Source organism: Corythoichthys intestinalis, chromosome 16 (assembly GCF_030265065.1).
Source record: "Corythoichthys intestinalis isolate RoL2023-P3 chromosome 16, ASM3026506v1, whole genome shotgun sequence".
Classification (NCBI taxonomy): Eukaryota; Metazoa; Chordata; class Actinopteri; order Syngnathiformes; family Syngnathidae; genus Corythoichthys; species Corythoichthys intestinalis.
Window position 1 is genome coordinate 30,108,786 of NC_080410.1, and position 20,885 is coordinate 30,129,670.

Consider the following 20,885-nt stretch of genomic DNA (forward strand, 5'->3'; position numbering starts at 1 on the left):
CAAAAAAAAAAAAAAAAAAAAAAAATCTTTTAATTCCGGGGGGGGGCAAAAATGAAGCAATATTTGTCTAAAGAGCATGAGCGTCCTCTAGTGGTGAAAATAGTTCCTGGTTTGAATAGTGAATAGTTCCTTCATAGTTACTATTACGAAATTAAAAGGATCATACCTCCGGTTTTCCGTGGTCAATCGGTGCCAAATAAAAACTGGGAGAGAGGTTTAAATCCGTGCTTTCCAGTTACAGTGGGGAGAACAAGTATTTGATACACTGCCGATTTTGCTGGTTTTCCCACTTGCAAGCCATGTAGGTTACAGGTCTGTAATTTGTATCATAAATTCTCAACTGTGAGGGACGGAATCTAATACAAAAATCCAGAAAATCACATTGTATAATTTTTAAATAATAAATTTGTATTTATCTGCATGAAATAAGTATTTGATACATTACCAACTAGTAAATATTTCGGCTCTTAGTTCTTTCTTAAGAACCCCTCCTGTTCTCCACTCATTACTGGAAGTAACTGCACCTGTTTGAACTTGTTACCTGTATAAAAGACACCTGTTCACATGCTCAAACAAACAAACTCCAACCTCTCCACAATGACCAAGACCAAAGAGCTGTGTAAGGACATCAGGGATAAAATAATAGACCTGCACAAGGCTGGGATGGGCTACAGGAAAATAAGCAAGCAGCTTGGTGAGAAGGTAACAACTGTTGGAGCGATTATTAGAAAATGGAAGAAGTTCAAGTTGACTGTCAATCTGCCTCGTTCTGGGGCTCCATGCAAGATCTCACCTCGTGGGGCATCACTGATCATGAGGAAGGTAGTTTGCCACTGACCATCTGGATGGTCCAGAGGAGCAATGGGAGAAGGTCCTGTGGTCGGATGAGACCAAAATTGAACTTTTTGGTCTAAACTCGGCTTGTGTTTGGAGGAAAAAGAAGGATGAGTACAACCCCAAGAACACCATCCCAACCGTGAAACATGGAGGAGGAAACATCATTTTTTGGGGCTGCTTCTCTGCCAAGGGTACAGGACGACTGCACCGTATTGAGGGGAGGATGGATGGGGCGATGTATCGCCAGATCTTGGCTGACAACCTCCTTCTTTCAGTGAGAGCCCTGAAGATGGGTCGTGGCTGGGTCTTCCAGCATGACAACGACCCAAAGCACACAGCCAAGGCAACTAAAGAGTGGCTCCGTAAGAAGCATCTTAAGGTCCTGGAGTGGCTTAGCCAGTCACCAGATCTGAACCCGATAGAAAATCTTTGTAGGGAGCTGAAAGTCCGTGTTGCCCGGCAGCACCCCCAAAACCTGAAGGCTCTGGAGAAGATCTGCATGGAGGAGTTGGCCAAAATCCCTGCTGCAGTGTGTGCAAACCTTGTCAAGGACTACAGGAAACGTTTGGTATCTGTAATAGCAAACAAAGGTTTCTGTACCAAATATTAAGTTCGATTATTGTGATGTATCAAATACTTATTTCATTCAATTAAATGCAAATTCATTATTTTAAAATCATACGTGATTTTCTGTTTTTTTGTAATAGATTCCGTCCCTCACAGTTGAAGAGAACTTATGATACAAATTACAGACCTCTACATGCTTTGCAAGTGGGAAAACCAGCAAAATCGGCAGTGTATCAAATACTTGTTCTCCCCACTGTATGTTGAGGGCCGCGCTCTATGTCAAATACTTCATTTTCTACGGTGCTTTAAAGACTCCACCTGATTGAACAGGCTGGCGTGATCATAAAACGGCAAGCTTTGATTGGTGCAATGGGGTCATGTGATTATTTTTGCACGTCTCTGGTGAAATTGGTAGTCTTGCAACGACTTTTGTGTAGCGGAGTAAGGATTTTACAAAGTTCTTCACAAATCTACTAAAAGTCAAAAGTATGGCTTAGTAGAACTACTCTTACAAGTAAATTTTTCTCAAAAAGTTACTCAAGTAAATGTAGCAGGGTACATGTAACGCGTTACTACCCACCTATGGTCATATGCCAAACTTACTGTGTGGTTAATGTAAAAACACTTCATTTTCATAGCCAATCTCATTTATCTGCCACCATAAATGGCAGCCAGTGAGTTAATTGGATGGGTAATTTTTTTAGTCACAGATTGTGCATAGACTTTATAATTATATTGACGAGTCACATCCCTCAGACACTGCGCCACGCCTTCAAATAGGGGGCCTGCCCAGACCCAGCATCAAGAGGAGTAATTCTCAAACACGCACGCAGCGATCGAACTAGGTAGAAAAAGTACGAAATCTGTTCCGCATACAAACAGGAAGGATTGTTTCAGGAGTGATTTGTTCGAGGATTCAAGGTAATTATTATATTTTTCATACCATGCATGCGTTTTGAAACGTGAAAACATTATCTTTATAATTCGCAATATTTACGTAAAATAAATGCTAACTGCCAGTTTTTTTTTTTTTTTTGCTTTAAACCAAAAATCGAGACTGTTTTACGTCCATGTCTATAAAAAATTAAGGGATTTAAGCATTTATTCACAAGAATTTTTAATGTAAATAGCTCTTTGTGGTGATAAGGCGGCACCACAGTGGCTTAAAGACTAGAAGCACATTCAACATATTTATGTAAAATAAATGCTAACTGCCCATTTTTTTGCTTTTAACCAAGAATCGAGACTGTTTTACATCTATATTTATAAAGAATTCAGGGATTTACGCATTTACTCACAAGAACTTTTAACGTAAAAAGCTCTTTGTGGTGATAAGGCGGCGCCACAGTGGGTTAAAGTGCCTGTGACATGAAAAAGCATGTTTATTTCATAATACACGCCGTATTTTATGCTGCTGAATGAAATGGACCACTTGGATGTGTGAAGAAGCGATCGATATATTTATTACATTTTTCTAAATCCCGCGCTACGAAAATGACAGACTTCCGGCTTTGGGCGCTGTGACGTGTACGGGAGAAGGAGTCCTCTTCACTGTACAGCCGTACTGTTGTATGAGAAGGACTAAGGATTCAGCTGATTTTGCGGATTAATTTGTTTATTTTTCGCATCACGCCAGCCAAACGGGAAAAAAAATACTTGCTGTACGAGGGAGAGGTGTGTGCCTTTTTGGGGTTTCAAAAGGTTCCCATTCACAGGTGGATATTGGCCAAAACAAGCCCTATTGCTGTGGGACCATGGGACTTACGAGGAAGTGAGTAAACATCGTGTTTTGTATTATGTCAATTACTGGGATCATTTTATTATGTAAGTGGCTTGCATTTTGTGGCTGACATGCTCCTTGTCCCCTCGGCCGACGATTGGCAGCTTGTCGCGCATCCCCCCGCCAGGAGAGCACTATACTCAGCTTATTGCCTTCTTCATGTGCCCGGTGTTCTGTCAAATTTTCCAACCGATCAGAAATTTCAACTTTGTGTTAAAAATAGCCGCATATACAACGATTACAAAGTAAACACTACAAACTTTCTTTAAATAAAGGACTACTTACGTTTTTTCATGGATGGACATGTAAAAAGCTCTCTTCATACACGTGTTGTCATGTTAGCTGCATAACAACTGCAGCCGCCCTCCTATGAGTCTCTCGCTGTTTACGACTTCGCCGTGTAGTAAAGCATTATTTTGCCATATTTGTGTTAACCATTTGGCAGCTACACGCTCCTCCGACATCAGCCGGTTTGTCTGGCGGTCATTGACCAATTGCTTCCCCGCAAACGAACCCTCTGCCCTCAGCAGGGGAACGACGAGCTCTAACTTGTTCGCCGCCGGGCGGGTCGCCGATCAGCAAAGACTATCCACAACCCAGTCGTCATGTGAAAAGATCCGGGCTAGTTAGGTTTGATTTTCCGCTTCGAAAACTTTGAAACATTACTCGGTTCGGGTTAGCATGTCGGCTAACTGTCACGCCTCTTGATTTGTTTATATTCCCCGAAGCCGGGGAAGGGAAATGACATAAGCCCGATTTAGGTGGCATAAAATTTCGTTCGGGAGTTGCGACAGTAAAGGTGAAGTCGACAGTTTTGACCACTATGGAGTAATTTTGCCATGTCGTCCAGAATAAGTGCATTTTAATTATTTCATATTCCATTTAGCACAAGACTGTTATTTGTCATGACCATGCCATTTATTTAGCTATTGGGGAAAAATACTTGGATTAAAAGAATATCCTGTAAAAATATTCGAGTAGAGACACTGAAACAATGACATTTTGCTACTCTTTTCGTTGCGTTTTTCTCGTTCTGAATAATTCCCCCTCAATGGGCTGCATACTAAATCAGATGAAATCGTTACTCCGCTGATGTCATCCACCTGTTGGGGATGCTTGAGCCCTATAATGGTAGGCGTGGCTAACTGGCAGATTAAAAGACTCATTTCTCGTCATCTGCGCTTTGCTAAATTGTTGTATAAAGTGAAATCGTCTAAAAGTATGATTCTAATTCACATAATATTGCTATTTAAGACTTTTTTTTTTTTCTCCTGTCGTACGCACTTTAAATACTAGCAGCACATTCGACATATTTACGTAAAATTAAAGCTAACTGCCAGTTTTTTGTTTTTTTTTTGCTTTTAACCAAGAATTGAGACTGTTTTACATCCATATCTATAAAGAATTCAGGGATTAAAATAGTTGATGCATTTAACGCACATGCCCCACTCAAAGAGATTAAAATGACAGCACAGTGTAATGTCCACTTGTTACTTTGTGTTTTTTGGTGTTTGGTCGCTGGTGCTTGGGTGCGACTGATTTTATGGGTTTCAGCACCACATGAGCATTGTGTAATTATTGACATCAACAATGACGAGCTACTAGTTTATTTTTTTTAAAACGAAAACATTAAGAGGGGTTTTAATATAAAATGTCTATAACTTGTACAAACATTTATCTTTTAAGAACTACAAGTCTTTCTATCCATGGATCGCTTCAACGGAATGTTAATAATGTTCATGCCATCTTGTTGATTTATTGTTATAATAAACAAATACAGTACTCATGTACCGTATGTTGAATGTATATGGCGGAAAACTGACAAGACTGAAAAAGCAGTTTCTGCTCTTGCACTCCTCTTTAAAAGAAACTGCTGTATTCTAAGCCAGAACGACTGTTGTGTTTGATAGAACAATATGTCTATATGCTGCCCTAGCAGATTCATGGCGCATGAAGCCCCCGAACTATTTTTAATTTGCCCGTTTTACCTTGAAAACCTCCGTTTACAAATGTCGCGCAACCGTTTTTTTTTTCAACCTAGCCATGAAAACAAGGTAAGAAATTATGTTTTTTATTCAAAATGTCCGTCATTTTTAGCTTACAATCATAAATTGATGTCTAATATTTTGTTTTAAACGGAAAAAAAAAAACAACTTAAAAAAATTATTCACTTGCATATTTTAAACTTTTAAACAAATGACGTCACTATGAAAAAAATGGCGTCTGTAAAAAAGTCACGGATATCTACCTCATAACTATCGCTCAATTGTATTTTTTTGTTACTGTCGCATTTTCCCCAATATTTTAGATGGTAAATAATTGATACAAACAAAGAAAAATTGAAAAAAAAAATGTTTAAAAGGGTAAATATATGAAAAAGAAAATCTCAACCACTCCTTAATGTCTGCCATTTCTGCATCGCGACCCTTGTTATATTACCATGTTTCACCCATAAAATCCCTCAAAAATCCACCTGTGGCCATTCACAGCTGTGTCTTGACACTCAGTGATACGTGCCACTTGGAATTTTTGGATCGAAACAAGGTAAGTACGCAATAATATCTCATTAAAGTTGTGGCGTCTGTAATTCTGCACTGGCGTGCTCTCACCTCTAGATAGGGTTTTGCTACCTTTTTTTTTTTTTTTTTTTTTAAATGCCCTCCTGTCCAAAATTTTTCTTCCCCTAGAAAATTGAGATTTTATGGTTTCCAATGATGTATCACACATGCATATCAGACAATTTTGAAATTTGGCCAAATTGGGGGTCTTAGAGCGGAACTTCAAGTCACCTGAGTGTTTTCTGCCATATATCCGTCTTGTGTTTTATCTTTCCATTCCAACAAATTTACAGAAAAAATATTTTATAGATGGTTTGAATTGCGATTAATTACTATTAATTAATTTTTAAACTGAGATTAACTCGATTCAAAATTTTAATCGTTTCACAGCCCTAGTTATTTTATTGCAATGTTTTTCCTTATTCAGATTTGTTGCAAGACTACAGTTACAGTTAGACTTCACTTTGAAGGTTAATGCAATTATTGCAATTTTGTTGTTTTATCAAAATAGATTGGTTCATTTACATTTCAAAAACCAGAAGCCATTTATTTACGAATGTGATTGCACTTTAGTTTACATATTTAAATGTTCAGATATTAATATTTGAATGAGGCAAAATAACATGCTTTTTCTCTCAAATATATTGTTATAATTAGAGATGTCCCGATCGATCGTCATCCAGATTGATCGGGTCCGATCACGTCATTTTCAAAGTATCGGAATCGGCAAAAAAATATCGGACATGCCTTTTTTAAATACATATATATATATATATTTTTTTAATTAAATCGTTTTCTAATTGTATTTAAGGTTACAGACATAATATGTTACACTCATCCAGAGTCTTTAGTTTTGGCTTAAGGTAGGGTTATCAAATTTATCCCGTTAACAGCGGTAATTAATTTTTTAAAAAGTTTATCACGTTAAAATATTTCACGCAATTAACGTATGTGCTGCACAACCCACTCACGCAGTGTCGCGTTCAATCTTTAATGGCACTGTTTTACACACACATATATATATATATATATATATATATATATATATATATATATATATATATATATAGCTAAAAAGCAGCGTAAAATGAGTAGAGTGAATTTTGGCAGCCTTACGAACCTTTTTTTAATTGGCTAAAGCCTTACAATCCCTCTCCCTATGATTAGAAATATTGTGGGAAGCAATGTGGGGAAGAAAGGTAGTAATTGATCTTTTTCTTAACACCCTATGTTATTTCCCAACGCAGAGAAGATATATCAATTGGTACCACTACGCACAGTCATGGTTGCACTTCCCATCATGCATTTGGGCAGAACAGTTAAATGGCTACAGTATCATTTACTGAAAGCTCGACAAATACACTAGATGGCAATATTTAGTCACAATATACAAAGTCACATTTATCCTTTACGAATTACAAGTCTTTCTATCCGTGGATCCCTCTCACAGAAAGAATGTTATTAAGGTAAATGCCATCTTGAGGATTTATTGTCATAATAAACAAATACAGTACTTATGTACTGTATGTTGAATGTATATATTCGTCTGAGTTTTATTCATTTTTTTCTTAATGCATTGCCAAAATGTATATGATCGGGAAAAATTATCGGGACTGATTGGAATTGAATCGGGAGCAAAAAAAAAAAGCAATCGGATCGGGAATTATCGGGATCGGCAGATACTCAAACGAAAAAGATCGGAATCGGACCTTGAGCAAAAAAACATGATCGGAACAACCCTAGTTATAATCATTTATTTCAAATGTACTGTAATTATTGTCTGTATAAAAATTTGGTGTTCAAAAAGTCTTTTTTCAAACTTGAGTCTTGAAAAAGAGGGGGTCGTTTTATAATCAGGGCCGTCTTATATTCGGGCCCAGAGGCGTCTCATCCCATTAGGCAAACCAGGCAATTGCCTAGGGCCCCCAGCCAGCAGGGGCCCCCAGAGGGCAAACAGATTTAGCACACGCAGCTTTACTCCACTGCCACAGCGACAAGTGAAAGCCTTGTGTCTGAGTTCCCTGTAGGGGCCCCTTCACTCGCTCTACACTCCCCCCTCACGTGACTCAGAGTGAGAGTGAGCGGCGATTTGGCTTTTTTTAAATTGGCGTGTATCAAAAATGAAGAGAAGTTATCCTTTTGGATGCGACGAAAGAAAGAAAAAAAAAAGCAGAAGAGGAGAAAAGGAAGCAAGACAGCGGTGAGTGTACTATGTAACTGTAGTTTTATGTCCCAATGTAGTAGAAGCCGGGCACTTTGAGTGTCCTACTTTTATTAAATATGCTATTGCTCCAAGTCCAACTGTCCCCCTTACTTGCACACGCTTGAAGGGCCACATGTTGCTTGTTGCCTGGGGCCCCCGGGGACCCTTGCAACGCCTCTGTTCGGGCCAATATGGTATTATGAAGTCTAGATTGTGGCCTTTTTGTGGGTGGGGCGCAAAAGCATCTGTACCCATTCCCCCAAATTTTAGTGCACGTGCCTGCACACACGTGAATGGAAACAGGAAGTAGACGTGTGAACACTGAACAATCCTTCTTTATTTCTTCATGTTTCAATATTTCTGTCAGGGTTTGTTTTTTTTTTGTTGGAACTTAAAATGTTGGACACATTTAGAAAAGACGCATCTGCATAGAGTTGTCATCTTAAAGATCCATGGAGGAAGGGGGTGAGGGGGCGAGAGCGACTGGTCGACGGGGTGGGAGAGGCTCGGGGGGGTTATACTGGCACGTCACACCAACGGAAACAAAACAGCCAACAGCAGCACGAGGGAGGGAAGGGGCGGGGGAGCTGTTGCCAATCGGGGCCGGGCTGGGGTCGTAAGTGGTTTCGGTTGGAGGGCCGGGGGGGACGGATGGCGTTTACGTTACACTACGCACACACAAACACACACTAAAAGAAACACACAAGTTGCATTTCCCGTCAAAGTGGCACGGGCGAGCGGAGCGGACGTCCCGCTGCTTGTCCTCTTTAGTCCCGGGCCTCGGCACCGCCAAAATAATATTGCACTTTGTCCAGGTCGGCCTGCCTGTGGGCGGGCGGGGCCGGATGGGGAGGGGCCCCCCGAGCGAGCCGGACGGCGCGGGACCCGTCGTCTGTCTTTGGCGCGACTTAAATTCGCCCAGACAAAGTCGCCAAAACGGAGGAAGCACTTTGGGGCGCCCAGAAGGCGGCTAAAGAGGACGCGGCGGCTCGAGAGGACTGACCGGACGCTCCGGGACGCTGTCCGCTTTGGCGGGAATTTTCTAGATAAACATGCAGGTCATCTTTTGTGGTTATTTACAATAATTACACATTCTCGTCTCCATGGCGATCTGAACAACAACAACGACAACAACAAAGTCAAAGTCCTTCTCCTGACTCCTCCCACTAATACAAATGAATACTGACTCGGAAGGGGCGGAGCACAAAGATGTGGGCGGAGCGTTGGATCAATGGCGAACAACGCGTTGTCACGGCGACCGGACCAGGAGGACTTTTGGTTTGGGGAATGCTTTCAGGAAGACAGAGCGCCGCGTCGTCGTAGGGACTACAAACACGGAGGACGCCGCCGTGGGAATTGTCGGCATGCTAACGGCGGGCCGGCCTTTGGAGCGCTCGCTCGCGCGTTTGCGATCTGGGGGGGGTGAGCGAGCGTCGTCGGGTGGGGGGGGGCGCCACTGGAGATGTGAAAAGAACCCGGCTGACGTGCTAACGTGCTAACAAAGACAGAGCCGATGAGCGGTAAAGTGCGCAACGTGGCGGCAGGTCGGGATACGAAAAAACATCACCATGCAAACTCCACAACGCTTCGCATGCTTTTTTCATCGTTAATAATTCTATTTTTATTTTTTTTACTTAATATTTTCACCTTCAAAGGAGGGCAGCATGGGGGGTGGGGCGGGACTTCCTGATCCACGCTGTCATCTTTCCGAAATGCAAAGGACAACACCGAGGCTGTGTTCGGAATCCTTCGGTCGTCCGCGAGCCCCGTTAGCGAAAATCCAGGAATAATCAGCCTCCGATATTATTGCTAGTGTTGCACCGATAATAGTATCGGTACCGATACGGCACTAAAATTGTCGCTAATCACTAATCGTATGCCATCCAATCATCTTTCTGTTGTGAATTTGGCGCCTTCAGCAGGCAATGAGTTAAGCAGTGTCTGAGGAAGCCATGATAGCAATTACTGTACTTTCAGGTGTGCAGTAATTCAGGAAGAAAAGGAAAAAAATGTGGTATTGGTACAGTATCGGCATCGGTCGATACCACACAATCGGAATCTGTATCGTGAGCCAAATATGGTATCGGTGCAACACTAGTAATCGCATAGAAAAACACATCCTCAGAATAGTTGAATTCCTTGGTCTTGAACTGCAAAAATGTCCATTAGATATGTTTAATTTTAATGTGGACGTAGTCAGGAACGAGGATTCATTCTGAACGCGGTCTTCGGAATTTTTTATCGTGGACTCGACTCGTTCTGAAACCGGGATTCGTTCATCACACCAGACTCTTGAATCAATAAATCAGCATTTTTTCCGGTGATCGGGCGAAATCAAACGATTCCGAACACTTAGCCCCGCCACGTTTGCGAGGGACGATGACAGCGGCGCTCACCAACCCGTCAAAATGTCCATTTGACAAACAGCCGTGGAAAAGGAGCCACGGGATTGGTTGCCAGGAGGCGAGCGAGCAAGGAGGCGCGTTCGACACGTTTGGTTTCAACACAACACGACAAAACTTTGGTGCACACGCGAGTCGCTTTTGGTTTCAGGAATGAAAAGAAGCTACCGACGCTTTTGTTTGCCACGACACGTCACACAGCTAACAGCGCTAACGACTACAGCACACGCGCAAAATGAACAAAACCGCCGGATCGCCCTTCCTGTTAGCGTCCGAGCCGCTCGCGATGCCGACGTTCAGGACAAGCGAGCGGTCGCCGGCCGACGTTATTGCTTGAACGCTGAGCGCCGTTTGTGCCGCGCCGGACGAGCACAAACGCGCTCGGCCGGAAGGCGGCGACAAAGACGGCTGGGTCACCGTCCGCGGGAGGAAGTGACATCGAAAGGAAGCGACGTCAACAGGAAGTGACCGGAGGCGGTCGCGCGAAAGGAGCGCCGTAAAACCTTTCCCCGAACATACGTGGCCTCCAGACTGTGGTGGGCGGAGCGGTGCTCAGTGGGCGGGGCCGGTCGCGCTTGTATCTAAACTGCATAGATTTGACCGCCCCACCCTTGACTCCGCTCCTCCCACCCTTTGCTTGATGTGTTGCCGTGGAAACCTGCCCCCCCTTACAAAAAGATCGGATTTCCTTCCAATCCATCGGGTAACCGTGGGCGGAGCGTTGACCGACGTGAGTGACCAATGTGGGGCGGTCTCGGGAGCCGTGTGACACATTGGCTGTGTTGGGAAGCCTTCTTTACTCATTCACTGCCAGCCCAAGGATATGTATACTATTCACAGAGTATTTGTCGTGGTAGGAAGTAAAAGAAGGGGAACGTTTATACTGAAAACATCCTTTGAATAGGGAAGAACCGGGGTGGTTGTCACACGGGTTGGTTGTCATTCATGCTATAACTCGTCCACCAGAGGGTGGTGTTGCGCAATATCAGTATAATATTGCATTATAATAGCTACTATAGTATATAGTATAATATCAGTATAATTGCGTCACTAAAAAAAACTACATTGTCTTTACTGTAGAATGTCACATCACTTTGAGGTAAGAGGCAATTTCATTTAAAAATGTTAAGGTTATCTTTTTATGGTATTTTACACTCTAGTTATGAAAGTAACCATTAAAAAGTAGCAGGACATAACTACAGTTAGCTAGCTAGCCAGTTGCTTGCGAGCTGTTAGCTTTTAGCCTAATACATGAGTTTGGGTTGGTTGTCACAATTTGGATGGAAATTGTTGTCACACCATCATTTAAAGGATGGGTGTTGTCACTGTACAAGTTGCCGTGAAATTGTGTGCATTGCATAAACGTAATTTTAACACTCTATAAAATAGAAATAAATATAAAATGCGACATTGTGGAGGCAGTGCGCATAGCAACCTCATGTCTGTCATCACTGTTTTAGACAGTGAGTAGCTATCAGAAAAGATGTTCGCTTCTGGACTAAGTATCATTTTGTATTTAATACCTGTGCAATTAGTTCTTGTTTTTACACGATAACCAGAAAAAATGATATGTTCTTTTTAGGGCTGTCAAAATTATCGCGTTAACGGGCAGTCATTAATTTTTTAATTAATCACGTTCAAATATTTGATGCAATTAACGCACATGCCCCGCTCAAACAGATTAAAATGACAGTACAGTGTCATGTGCAGTTGTTACTTGTGTTTTTGGGTGTTTTGACGCCCTCTGCTGGCGCTTGGGTGCGACTGATTTTATGGGTTTCAGCACCATGAGCAATGTGTAATTATTGACATCAACAATGGCGAGCTACTAGTTTATTTTTTAATTGAAAATTTTACAAATTTTATTCAAACGAAAACATTAAGAGGGGTTTTAATATAAAATTTTAATAACTTGTACTAAAATTTATCTTTAAGAACTACAAGTCTTTCTATCCATGGATCGCTTTAAAAGAATGTTAATAATGTTAATGCAATCTTGATTTATTGTTATAATAAACAAATACAGTACTTATGTACAGTATGTTGAACGTATATATCCTTCTTGTGTCTTATCTTTCCATTCCAACAATAATTTACAGAAAAATATGGCATATTTTATAGATGGTTTGAATTGCGCTTAATTACGATTAATTCATTTTTAAGCTGTGATTAACTCGATTAAAAATTTTAATCGTTTGACAGCCCTAGTTCTTTTACATAGAAGTGCTATTGTAAACTTTTAATGTTAACATTATTGTGTCTAATGTATTGTGTTCAAAATAACCTTTGATTTCATTCAGAAGATTGTCATCATTTCTTAAAGAAAATCCCATTTAAATAAACTGCAGCCAACTCTATAGTGTGTTAATGGTCACCAAGTGTCAGAAAGTCTTGGATTGATACGATATGACTCTCAATAAATAAAAAATGAAAAGGATGTAAAATCCTTCTAAGATATTAAGCTTCCCTGTAAATGTATCAATAACTATTCTAAGACGTGTTAAAGATATTCATGAAAGAGTAAAAATTGTGACAACTAACCCCGCTGCCCCCTTGTAGGATTACAAGTAGTACTTTATGTAGGGATTTTCTTATAACGGATATCAAAGTTAACTTGAAGGCTTCCTTATACCCGGATGGGGATTTTCAGATAATATACCATACAGTTGACTCTAGGGCTGAAACCATGAATGGAAAACTCCCTTGTTATCACTATACAGGGATTTTTCAATATGAGTTGACTTGCGGCTGGCGTCATTAAACGTAAGCTGGTGTACCTGCCGTCAAAAGAAATGAAATATAATAACATCTATCCAATGAATATTTTACAAAATGAATAGCTCTACTTCTACTGAGGATATTTTGGCACCACAACTCATACATTTGTTATCCTAACGTTGTTATAGTGTATTGTGATTGCCTAAAGATGCCACAAGATGGCAGCAAACTTTTGTCTAAATGAAACTCCTCAACTCACTTCGGCACCAAGACGCCACCACGGCAATACTGTTATGGCTTTTGGCCTGGGAGTGAGTTTTTCTGCAAAAAAAAAGGAGGATAGCCCCCCCTCCACACAAAAAAATGTCGGAACGTCAATATGCGGGGGTTAACGCGCTGTAACATAATCGGGCGCCGGATAGAGAACAGGGAGGGATTCGGAACACAGCCATTGTGTGTGTTTGTCAGGGGGGGGTGGCAGGATGGCAGACTATTTCTGCGCCGAAGTCACCATCCCGTTTGAAAACAAAAAACAACAAAAAAATGAAAGCGACGCTCCAAAGAAGAAAGAAGCAAAGTAAAATGCAGGCGGGCGGCGTGTGAGCTGGTTTACGCGCGATACACGGACAGCGGGGTGCATTTGGGGGTGTTGCTTTTGACGGGAATTCGGGACCTCGGCCCACCCCAAGTGTGTCCCGTTTGCTGATTGGTTATCTTCTTGCATTTGTGGTTCAAGTTTTTGGGCTTTTTCTTCTCCGGCTTCCGTCGGGCTGTCGCGGGCGGTCGTCACGGCGACGGGCGTCGTCGCGGTGACGGGCGTCGTCACGGCGACGGGCGTCCCGGAAGCTCAGAAGCCCAGAGTCCCGCCGATGGTGGACGCCAGGACTACGCCCAGGATCACGCAGCAGATGATGATCATGATCTTTTTCTAAGGAGGGTGACACGCGAAGACAACATGTTAACAGCGCCACTGGGAGGACTGGCCATTAATGCTAATTTTTCAGTGCCATTGACAGCACTAGACATCCAAACCATTTTGACTGGGAGGGGCGAGTGAATGACGTTCACCTTGCGGGCTTGGCTCTGGTACTTGACGGCCTTCTTGGTGTCGGAGACAGCTCGCTCCACGTAGTCAACGGAGTGCTCGACGTTGTACTCGATTCTGTCGATCATCTCGCCCTGAAAAGCGTCACGGCGTGGGTTAGCGACGCACTGGGTGGCGGCGACGCGGCCAAGTGTGATGCGTACCTGGCTCTCCACCAGCATTGCCATGTCCACGAACATGTCGTGGAGCTCTCGGATACTGTTCTCCAACTTGATGATCTCAGTGTGCCGGGTCTCAATTTCATTCAGGGCCTGTTTGGTCATCTGGGAATCCATCTTGATCTAACAAGTTACCATTGGCAAGTTAGCTGGCGCCTTTGACCCCAGTCACCGACGGGTGAATCATTGTCAAGACATTGACTGGAAGAAGTCAGACCCATAAAGAGTCATCCACAAGTCAGTGGTGACTCACTACACGATTGATTTTGCACATTTCTCTCGAGCCGGGAACGTACTTTAGATATATATGTGGTAGAGAGCTAAAAATACATTATTTTTCAACCACTAGGGCCTGTGGGACATACCTGATCCGTTGTACGCATTTGCATAAACCTGCAGCACTTCTTCTCGAGCTGCGATGGCGCTATCAATATACTGTATACGCGGAAAATTCAGGCTCAAAATCGACATACGTAACTGCTCTAAACGATTAGTCCTGCTCTTGCACTAAGCCTTTCACTTCTTCTGAGCGCTATCGACAAATGTGCAATAAATTCAGGCATAGAAATACATTACCATACAGTGGGGCAAATAAGTATTTAGTCAAACACTAATTGTGCAAGTTCTCCCACTTGAAAATATTAGAGAGGCCTGTAATTGTCAACATGGGTAAACATCAACCATGAGAGACAGAAAGTGGAAAAAAAACAGAAAATCACATTGTTTGATTTTTAAAGAATTTATTTGCAAATCATGATGGAAAATAAGTATTTGGTCAATACCAAAAGTTCCTTTCAATACTTTGTTATGTACCCTTTGTTGGCAATAACGGAGGCCAAATTTTTTCTGTAACTCTTCACAAGCTTTCCACACACTGTTGCTGGTATTCTGGCCCATTCCTACATGCAGATCTCCTCTCGAGAAGTAATGTTTTGGGTCTGTCGTTGGGCAACATGGACTTTCAACTCCCTCCACAGATTTTCTATGGGGTTGAGATCTGGAGACTGGCTAGGCCACTCCAGGACCTTGAAATGCTTCTTACGAAGCCACTCCTTTGTTGCCCTGGCTGTGTGTTTGGGATCATTGTCATGCTGAAAGACCCAGCCACGTCTCATCTTTAATGCCCTTGCTGATGGAAGGAGATTTTCTCTCAAAATCTCTCGATACATGGCCCCATTCAGAAAAACAGCCCCAAAAGCATGATGTTTCCACCCCCATGCTTCATAGTGGGTATGGTGTTCTTCGGATGCAATTCAGTATTTTTTCTCCTCCAAACACGAGAACCTGTGTTTCTACCAAAAAGTTCTATTTTGGTTTCATTAGACCATAACACATTCTCCCAGTCCTCTTCTGGATCATCCAAATGCTCTCCAGCGAACTGCAGATGGGTCTGGATGTGTACTTTCTTCAGCAGAGGGGACACGTCTGGCAGTGCAGGATTTGAGTCCCTGGCGGCGCTTTGAGTTACTGATAGTAGCCTTTGTTACTGTGGTCCCAGCTCTCTGTAAGTCATTCACTAGGTCCCCCCGTGTGGTTCTGGGATTTTTGCTCACTGTTCTTGTAATCATTTTGACGCCACGGGGTGAGATCTTGCATGGAGCCCCAGATCGAGGGAGATTATCAGTGGTCTTGTATGTCTTCCATTTTCTAATAATTGCTCCCACAGTTGATTTCTTTACACCAAGCGTTTTACCTATTGCAGATTCAGTCTTCCCAGCCTGGTGCAGGTCTACAATTTTGTCTCTGGTGTCCTTCAACAGCTCTTTGGTCTTGGCCATAGTGGAGTTCGGAGTGTGACTGACTGAGTTTGTGGACAGGTCGTTTATACCGATGATGAGTTAAAACTGGTGCCATTAATACAGGTAACGAGTGGAACCTCGTTAGACCTCGTTAGAAGAAGTTAGACCTCTCTGACAGCCAGAAATCTTGCTTGTTTGTAGGTGACCAAATACTTATTTTCCACTCTAATTTGGAAATAAATTCTTTAAAAATCAAACAATGTGATTTTCTGTTTTTTTTTTTCCACGTTCTGTCTCTCATGGTTGAGGTTTACCCATGTTGACAATTACAGGCCTCTCTAATCTTTTCAAGTAGGAGAACTTGCACAATTGGTGGTTGACTAAACACTTATTTGCTCCACTGTATACGCAGTAAATTCAGGCATATAAACCTCATACCAGGCCGCTGATGGCTTGAAAACTTTCACGTAAAACCTATCACGAGTCTGGCTAACCGATTGGTCCTGCTCATGCGCAAAGTCTGCTTCACTCTCGAGACGCGATGGCGCTGTCGGTATCTACGCGATCTGTGGTCTGGTTAACCGCTTGGTCCTGCGCATGTACTGAATCTGTCTTCACGAGCCGCAATGGCACGATCAAAATTTATGTGATAAAATCTGGCATAGACGTTATTATTCTACCTACATGCCGACTGCTTTAAACTTGAAAACTTTTCGATATGGTCTTTGTACACGAACTAAAGACGAAAATTACATTAACCATTGACGTAAAACTTGTCCGGCTACCCGATTTGCATTGGCAATGCACGAAAGCTGCATCACTTCCTCTTGAGTCGCGATAGCAGTATAGCTCTATACGCGAGAGATTCAAACATAGAAATACATAATTCCAGTTAGACACGTGGGTTGGAAAATAATGTATTTCTATGTCTGAATTTTTCACACGTATATCTATAGCGCTGTTGCAAATCAAGAAAAAGTGATGCAGGTTTTACGTATCGGGTTAGTTATAGTGACTTTTGACCCCAGCTTCTTTCTTCTGAGCTTCATTAGCCGATGTCTGCGATGTCACAGGTGGTCAGGACTTCACCCATCGCTCACGCGACCCCCGGACATTGGGAGCTAATCAAATGAAGGGGGCGGGGCAATACAGAGTGTCCCCTTCAAATGAAAAGCTCACGCTGCCAGTTGGGTCATGTGACGGAGGTGTTGTGACAGGGGCCGTGTTCACTTGATGTGTCAGCGCACCCATCGGCCGGATGGCGGCCGTGTTGGATAGTTCGGGTGCGGTGCTTACATCATCGGTGAAGATGGCCAGTTTGCCACTCTCCAACATGTCTTCCAGCTCCTCGTTGGTAGTGGTTCTTCCGGCTACACAGACACGGGCGCATAGGGGTTAGCGTATGTGCACGTCGAGTGGCCTGATGCGCTTGTAGCGCGTGTGTCTTACTGATCTCCAGCTGCCTCTGGATGCGGTCCTTGCAGCGGTCTCGGTATTTGGACTGCGTGGTGTTGTACTCGGTCATCACCTCCACAAACTTGCGGGACAGCGTCGAGTGCTGTGGAAAACCAAATTGCGTAAGGTTCCCTCTTAAAGCTACAAGCATGATTTCATGGGTGCAGAACACTACAGGCATGTTGTTTTGCTAGTTTTAGATCCAACCAACCCATCAGAGAGTGGAAAGATGTCATCAGTGAAGACGAATGTGATTGGTTCTCGAAATTGTGGTATGAGTACCATTAGTACCAGCACTAATTTTGCTTCGAAGTAGAGATGTCTCGACCCGATATTTGAATCGGATCGGAGGCCGATATGGGCAAAAAAATGCGCATCGGTATCGGATCGGCCAACACGGAAAAATTCCGATCCAGACTTCCGATCCGGTCCGGGCTTTCCAGTGCACCGATTTACATAATCCATTCCAGTTTTTTCTTTGGTTTCCCTAAAATCCGGTCCGCATTTTACGGCACACCTTCAACACACTACATTTACATTACGGTCTCCCAATTTACCGAGAGACTTTATCGATAAAAATGTCAGCTGTGTGGGTTCATTTCAAGTACGACAAAGACGAAAAGGCAGAGTGCAACATATGCCACAATAAAGTCAAGCGTGGTGGTAAAGCTGTAAGAAGTTTTAATACAAGCAACCTAATCAAGCATTTAGCGAAATACCACCACAAACAATATAAGAACTATGTTAAGAAAACCGAAGACAAAAAGAAAGGTCCTACTCAACTAACACTGGCAGAAACTTTTTCTATGTGTGACAAACTGGCACTCGACAGTCCCAAAGCCAAGGGAATAACAAGAGTCATTGCCGAAGAATTCATTCTGGATGACGAGCCATTATCTCTCGTGAGTAAAGACGCACCATCCAACACTTAGAACCACTGTACAACATGCCCAGCCGTCATTACATCCTTGAGCGATTCGGCCGTGGAAGATTCGAGAACGATTCACAAACGTCCAAATTCCGATTATTGAAATAGGTCAAGTAAAGCAGAACTAATATACAACGCGGTCTTCGAGACGTAATGAGGAACGGACGGCATTGCGTCCCAAGAGTAAACATCATGCTCGTCGTAGACCCGGGTAATGCAAATGCTAAACTCACGGCTTAAGCTCAACTCATGCCGCTGGATAAAAAACACAAGAATACCTGACTGCTGCTGACAGCCGCTACAAACTACGTCAACATCGTTTTACTGTAGATAATAGAGATCATATGTATATAGAACTAGATGCAAAATGACAGACTCGAGGGCGTTAGCAACATTGAAGTATTGAAAACTAGTTGCATTAGTAAACAGTCGCCATCTTAAAGCAGGAGACTTCCCTAGTAGGCTGTTGTGAACCTTCCAAGCGAACCTAATTAACTTTTTATCTAAAATACTCCTAAATCGACAAAATCATGACTTGAATCTATCTTCAAAACAGTTTTAAAACTTTCACATGTCGAAAGTAGACAGAAGGGAAATAATGGAATAACGGGAGCAATTTTAACAACTTTAACAGTTTATTCGCAAAATTAAATGAATTGAATGTAGTTTAAAGCTGCTGATACAGAATGGGGACTTGAGTATTTCATTTACTGTTTTAAAATGTTGATACTTGATACTGGAATAGTCGTTTATTTAAACCCGAGAGGCTTTTTATAAAATTTTTGTAACTAATGCACGAAACATTAAAAGGATCTAATAGCTTGGGGGGTTTGAGGGATTTTCCACTGAGGTTGTTTTTGCGTTTTGCTTTTTTAAGACAGTTTACAATATTATTTGCACCTTTTACTGACTATGCCATTTCTGTTTGTTATTTATATTGTTTTGTGTTTGTCACTGAATAAACAGGTCAGTTTCTTGTTACCAACCGTTGTGTGTTATTCAAACTCACCTAATTCAGCTGGCTAGTTGTTATCAAGAGTACTAAAACCTTTTTCAACATGAGTCTCACAACTAAGTAAGGAGGCTAAATAACTTTAAACTTTAACACATGCTCAGATAGGCCGGTATCGGTATCGGCCAGTATCGGTATCGGATCGGAAGTGCAAAACAATATCGGTATCGGATCGGAAGTGCAAAAACCTGGATCGGGACAATCTACTTCGAAGTGTAGCTCATTTCTGGAAAGGCGGCAAAGGCCTTGACGGGTCGCCATGGCTCACCTGCGTCTTACGAATCCTTAGGTCGGCCGAGGATCTGTTGAGACCTTCTTCCTGCTCGATGCTCTGCTCGATCGCTGCGGGAACACACGCGCCCATGCTGTTATTGCGACTAGGCATCCAGCCGGCGCCTGACTTCCTGTCGGGAATCTACCTTTTAATTTCGAACGAACTTTATTGGCGGTCTTCTTAATGTCGGCCGTCAGGTCCTCCAACTCCTGTTTGGTCTCTGCCGGTCAAATGAAAACGTGCTCAGCACATTAACAACGTCCTGACTAGCGATAGGTCGCCACCTTTCCCATCAAGCCTTGCCTCAAAGGTGGTTGAAACCTTAGCAAGGGTAAACCTGACAAACCAAACTCACGTGCGCTTAAGTGAGCGGATGCGCCGGGCGCAGACGACTGGTCGGCATGCAACATGCAAACGTAAACGTGGCTGACAGAAAGCGAGGAAAGATTTGAGAAACAAGGAATCATGGGAGGAAAAAAAAATCTGTCATTGATCACGTGCGCATATCAATGTTATGGGTCGAAAATGTGATAGATATGAGTTGGTTCAGGAGTATTTGAGTATAAAGTGCATGATATCAACTCTCAGTCGTAAGCTGGAGTACAGTCCCAGACAAAAGTCTTGTTGCTTATCCATTTTGTAGAAACAATTGCTAATAACCTGACTTTTAATTATTTAATTGGTATCAGAAATGGCTCATGTGAATGCTAAGACCCTCCCAAATGATGTTGAATGTACAAAAATATATTTATTTCACTGAAAAAAGTTTTATCATTTAATGAAGACATAAAGGTAAAATTTTGGCAAGATAAAAGTTTTGTCGCCTACAGAAAGTAGTGTGAGAATTGAACAAAAAATGTACTTCAAATACAAAAATATGTTACATAACATGAGCGAATTAAGTAGTGGTGCTGTGAGATCCAAATTTAATATTTTGTATGACTTCCATGGGCTTGAAGGACTGCGTCCATGCGGTTTGGCAAGGATTCGTACAATTTATTGATGAAGTCATCAGGAACATTAAAGTGCATGTGACACGAAAAAGCATGTTTATTTCATAATACACGCGGTATTCTATGCTCCTGAATGATATGGACCGCTTGGATGTGTGTGGAAGTGATCGCTATATTTATTTAGTTTTTTGAATCC

At 42.3% G+C, this 20,885-nt stretch overlaps 1 protein-coding gene across 2 annotated transcripts in view; it reads right to left on the reverse strand.

The window, feature by feature from the left end:
* Positions 1-8,262: 8,262 nt before the first annotated feature.
* The window catches only part of LOC130904745 (syntaxin-1B), a 34,478-nt gene continuing 21,855 nt past the window's right edge, over positions 8,263-20,885 (reverse strand). Inside the window, exons 4-10 of one of the 2 annotated variants that reach the window (XM_057817713.1) lie at positions 19,882-19,956; positions 19,731-19,804; positions 17,517-17,625; positions 17,364-17,437; positions 14,314-14,451; positions 14,134-14,244; positions 8,263-13,993 (exon numbers count right to left, since the gene is read on the reverse strand). In XM_057817713.1, the coding sequence (XP_057673696.1) occupies positions 13,913-13,993; positions 14,134-14,244; positions 14,314-14,451; positions 17,364-17,437; positions 17,517-17,625; positions 19,731-19,804; positions 19,882-19,956 (662 nt within the window). In that variant the 3' untranslated portion in view covers positions 8,263-13,912. Of the gene's footprint in view, positions 13,994-14,133; positions 14,452-17,363; positions 17,438-17,516; positions 17,626-19,730; positions 19,805-19,881; positions 19,957-20,885 lie in introns of both variants that reach the window. The other variant, XM_057817712.1, reaches the window with a different exon arrangement.